Source organism: Microtus ochrogaster, linkage group LG2 (assembly GCF_000317375.1).
Source record: "Microtus ochrogaster isolate Prairie Vole_2 linkage group LG2, MicOch1.0, whole genome shotgun sequence".
Taxonomy (NCBI): Eukaryota; Metazoa; Chordata; class Mammalia; order Rodentia; family Cricetidae; genus Microtus; species Microtus ochrogaster.
The window spans coordinates 51,590,118-51,595,171 of record NC_022028.1 but is presented as its reverse complement, the minus strand read 5'-3'; the positions used below and the strand labels follow the sequence as shown (position 1 = coordinate 51,595,171).

Genomic DNA, 5,054 nt, shown 5'->3' with positions numbered 1-5,054 from the left:
AAAAAAAAAAAAAGATTTAAATGCCGTCATCACTTCTGCTTTGAGAGGGAGTGTGTGATACACTGGCAGTGGGCTCTTAGATTTTAGGAGCTGTAACTTATAGCTGGTAAACTGATTCTTAGGACCCGCACGCTGGGAGAAGAGAATTGACTCCTACAATCTAGAGGCCCCTGACCTGCACGCATGAGTGGTGTGTGTGACGTGCACTTACCGCCACACACAAACACGGTAGAAGTGCAGTGAGTAAAGCTTTCCCCGTCAGATAAACATGGCGCTTTGAACATTCTGTTCCTTGACGCTAATGTGTTCACCCGCTGTAGGTATGGCATAATTGTTGTGGCGTGCTGGTACCAGCCTGTGCCTTCTGTTTTGCTTTTGCCATCAGCTTCGTAATGTACCCTTCTTTGCCTATGTGTTTGTGGCATGTTGTTGGGTTTGTTTTGTTCATTTTTTTGAGACAGGGTTTCTCTGTGTAGCCCTGGCTGTCCTAGAACTCACTCTGTAGACCAGCTGGCCTCAGACTCACAGAGATCCACCTGCCTCTGCCTCCCGAGTGCTGGGATTAGAGGCCTGCACCACCACTGCCCAGCTGTGGCATGCATCTTAAATGTAACATTGCCGGTTTCTTTGAGACTTGGCATAGCTCAACACCCACTCTCCTGTCTCAACTTGGGGTGTGACTCCTAGAGAACCTGTGTCCCCAGCACTCAGCCTCTTCCTCGGGTGGGTCTAGGAGATCTTTCAGTTTTCCCAAGTTTAGTCACCATTGTCCCCATATTCCATCTTTGCCATTGTGGCAAACAGGTTTTGACTGTTGGTACTTCAAAACAGTTCTCTGGCTAACATCCTGAATCAAAGAGCTTTCTGTTTCCAGGAAACTTGAACTATTTGAAGTAAAGTTGACACTTAGGGAAAAGCTAGTTTTCGTGTCTGCATGGCCACTCACTGGCTAGGTGCCTAATAGTGCCTGCCATTCTCAAAAAAAAAAAAAAAAAAAATGTTTTAGCACATACCTTAGACTGAGCTGGGGAAGGTGGGAAATAGAGCTGAGAGCTGATTTCTTTGGGGATGGCTTTTAGACTTTAAAAACAAAAACACAGCTAGAATTGATTTTTGAACTGTGTGTTTAACAATACCCTTGACTAGGCGTCTAAGATATTAACCAGCTTCAGCAGATAATGCGTCTGACGGGGACACCCCCTGCTTATCTCATTAACAGGATGCCAAGCCATGAGGTGAGAACAAACAGCACATTCAGGGAGGTCTAACTCAGAGGCCACCTTCTCGTTGTAATGTCTGTGTCTAACCAGCAGTTCCTGATGTCACCAAATGCTTGCGTGTGCCCCGAGGACTGCTGTGGCAGTGACTGGCTGTGTGCTGCCAGGGTACTGGCATTTGGGATGAAATGTCATACAGACTGAGGCAGTGAGATAGTGTAGGCTTGTAAGTACAAAGTAATGTTCATTGGTGTTTGGTTTTCTGAATCTTGTGCTTGAGGCCCCGTGTGTCTTCGTTGGTGTGAGTAGTTAGTATGTGCTACAGCTTCATCACAGGTGCGAAACACCTTCTGCTAATGGATTGCTGTGTTTTTTTAAAGACACAAGTGGTCCATATTAAATATGAGCACTCAGGTAGAATCCGGTTCTTGACCAGTTCATAATCATTACCCTATCTCCAGTTTGTAGTCAGAGGTGACTGGGGTACTTCTCACAGGCCCTTGGTATTTTGGGGAACCAGGTTAGCAAACAAACAAACCATCATGGCAGCACTGTTGGCATTTCAGCCCTGTCTGAACACTCTCCTTGTCTGCACTGAAGGACGGCTTCTCTGGGGGAGATGGGTCTCTACCTCTCTCTTCAGTTCCTTCTTCCAGTCTGCATGGCTATGTAGGCAGGGATGACAGCCATGTGTCTGTTCCTGACTGCAGGTTAGTGTAAGTCTCTGCTGCCGTACCAGCTCCTCTTCCAGATGTAGCTGACTAGGAAGACAATCCGGGAAAAGACCACTTCTTAGAAGTCTCGGTTCTCGTCAAACTTCTGACCCTATCTGTGATGAGAGAACTAATGAAGGGTAGTTGATTGGTTAGCAGTCTCATCCCTGTGAAACAGAACAATTCTGGTGGACAGCAAGAATACAGTCAGTGGTCTCAAATCGAGGAGCTGAGGGGCTAGAAGAACCGCTGAGACAGTGATCCGCACTGGGCTGCTGACACTCCGAGAGCAATAACAGTAGTGAACACAGTCATTCTGAGAGTCCATGTTTTTACAGGCAAGAAACTACATTCAGTCCCTGGCCCAGATGCCGAAGATGAACTTCGCAAATGTGTTTATTGGCGCCAACCCCCTGGGTAAGTTGATCTCGTTCATTTGGGGACTTGAAATTTTGTTCTGTAAGTGTCTTTTGGATCTTAATGAATATGGCTATTACTGTCTGCTTATGCTGTCGCATTTAAAGAAGAATCATACAGTGGGTCACCGAATATGGAGGGAGAAGGGATGCGTGTAGCAGACACTGGAAAGCTGTGGGAAGAAGGCAGGAGACTAGAAGCAGACATTGATCCTCACAGCTGCTGGTGGCAGATGGGGCCCAGCTGAGGGCAGAATGCAGAGACAGGGCCATGCTTAGTGCCCAGCATCCTGTTGCCCTCCACTCTCACAAACTCTTTCCTCTTCTCTCTGCCCTTCTGGTACCTAACCAGCTGCCTTTGCAGAGTTAATTTGCCATCTCAGACTTCAGCTCAATTCCTTCCTGCCCCCCATCACCTCTAGGATCTCCTGGCAAACGGAAGTGACAATGGTAGCTAAGAATGTGTCTTCCCAGGGGTTGGAGAGATAGGTCAGCATTTAAGAGCACTGGCTGCTCTTATAGAGGACCTGGGTTCAATTCCCAGCACCCACATGATAGCGCACAACTGTCTGTACTCCTGTTCCAAGTGATCTGGCACCCTCACACAGACATAAGTGCATATAAAATAAAAATAAATAAATCTTTTTTTAAAAAAAAGATATGCCTTAGCCAAAACTCCAGTTACTATTCCTTAAAGATGGGGCTATTCTGTACTTCAGCTGATTCCAGCAGCTGCTCAGGTGCTAGTTTCTTACTCTGGGACATTGTAGTGGGCAGTAGTAGACACAGAAGGCCAGACCACAGACTCGCTGCAGTGGGAAGGGAGTGAGTGGGTGTGGCAGCTGGTGTCCTTGGCCTCCTCACATTCCTGCTGATGTTGCTGCAGGCTGCTTTTAAAGCTCACCACTTGCGCTGCATGTTACTTTCTGAGGCCTCCAGAAGCCTTGCACCAGAGTGGACCAGAGTCAGCTGTTGCCTCCGGAGAGCTGGGGACCAGGGCAGTGGGTTCAGAAGCTGTTTCCCATACAGGAATGCCATCCATAGCCACGGTGCAGTGGACTGTGAGCTCTCTGTGCCAGGAGAGGTGCCCACACTCTTGGAGGAGTGAGTCCAGCTAAGCTACATCAGTCAGGCCTTGGGTGTGCAGGGTGCGGAGGGGTTGGGTTGGCTTTGCAGCCTCCGTGACATGTTCTCATTGTTCTTCCGTGACGTGTTCTCATTGTTCTTCCGTGACGTGTTCTCATTGCTCTTCCGTGACGTGTTCTCCTTGTTCTTCCGTGACGTGTTCTCATTGGTCCTCCGTGACATGTTCTCATTGGTCCTCCGTGACATGCTTTAGCAGCAGCATCCAAGTAGAGGTCTGTGATTTGTAAGGTCTCTGGAATGTTAGGGATGGAAAATGAGTCCACCCTAGCACCCCACATTTCAGATGCATCAGTGCCTGTTTGACTCCCTCTTGTCTGCCTCAAAAGGATTTCTTCTGCCTGTGATTAAAGTCACACACATCCTGATAGGTGTCCCCACTTAAACACTGAAAAGAACTAGCTACCAGGAGTCAGTCCAGACTTCTGGGGAGTGAAATCTGGTGCTCAGCACAGCCTGCTCGTATCCAAACGTGCCTCATAGCCCATTGCCAAGTGTTGATGTCAGGGGGAACACGCTGTGACCGATCACTAACGTCTCCAACATGCTAGCTGGCCGCATACCAGTGATGTATTAGCTGCCCTGTGGTCAGACACTGGCTTCGCATCACTGCTGTTCCTGAACAAAGCATAACTGAGAACTTCATTGTCTGCCACGATCCCTGAGAAGTCTTTTTCTTTCTTCTGACCTTGTTCTCATCTAAGTGCATTGGTCCTGAGGATGTGTAACTTTTTACCATAGTGTGGCAGGCACCCACACATTTGTGTTTGGTATAAAATCAACAGACTTGTGGAAGACCATGAGAAGAATATCTAGGCAGTTCTCCTGGTGCTTCAGTATTGTTGAAGACAGTGTCATGTGGCCTGTTTTCTGGTCCTCTGCTTCCTCTCCCAAGTGCTGGGATTCCAGTGTGCACCACCATACTCTGTGTATGCACTGCTGGTTTGGAATCAAAAACCTTGTGCACACTTGGCAAGCACTCTACAGGCTACATCCCAGCCCCTCTCTAAAGTATAGGCTCACGAATCTGAGCATCTGCATATTTCCTGTCTCCTCTGCACCCTCAAAGCCTGTATTTCCTGTGGATGACTCTGGAGTTCTGGCTGCAAGACGCTCGATTACTGTGATAGTGGAGGATATGAGAGGACATCCTGTCTTCAGGGAGCTTTCCTCCTCCTTGGCACCCACAGCCCTCCGCTGTGAAGAAACCTCATCCTCTAATGAGGCCATGACACTGGGGAGAAAAAGATCAGTAATGCTGAAACCATTATCGAAAGTGACTGATACTCACCAGGAGCCAAAATATTCCCAGATGACTCACGTGGGGAGAGAAGGAAACGCCGTCAAGATGCCGTCACCTTTCGCTCCGCTGGCAGTGGAGCAAGTGGCTGTCGTGCCCCACCAGTTCAGAGCACCATGGCCTGTGACGTGTTTGTGCCCAGTGTGCCTGACTTCATTCTGACCAGAGATTTAGACCTTTTTTTTTTTTAATATATCTAAAGAATTGGAAAATGGGAGGGTGGGTACATCAGCACAGAGAAGTAGTGGAAACCTGTGTGTGTGTG

The 5,054-nt window shown here is 48.1% G+C and overlaps 1 protein-coding gene across 3 annotated transcripts in view; it reads left to right on the top strand.

The window, feature by feature from the left end:
* Positions 1-5,054, top strand: part of Mapk14 (mitogen-activated protein kinase 14) — a 60,922-nt gene that overhangs the window by 50,975 nt on the left and 4,893 nt on the right. Inside the window, exons 9-10 of one of the 3 annotated variants that reach the window (XM_005360345.3) lie at positions 1,156-1,235; positions 2,269-2,347. The exons of 1 other annotated variant lie outside the window; for it this stretch is intronic. In XM_005360345.3, the coding sequence (XP_005360402.1) occupies positions 1,156-1,235; positions 2,269-2,347 (159 nt within the window). The remainder of the gene's footprint in view (positions 1-1,155; positions 1,236-2,268; positions 2,348-5,054) is intronic. One more of the 3 variants, XM_005360344.2, reaches the window with a different exon arrangement.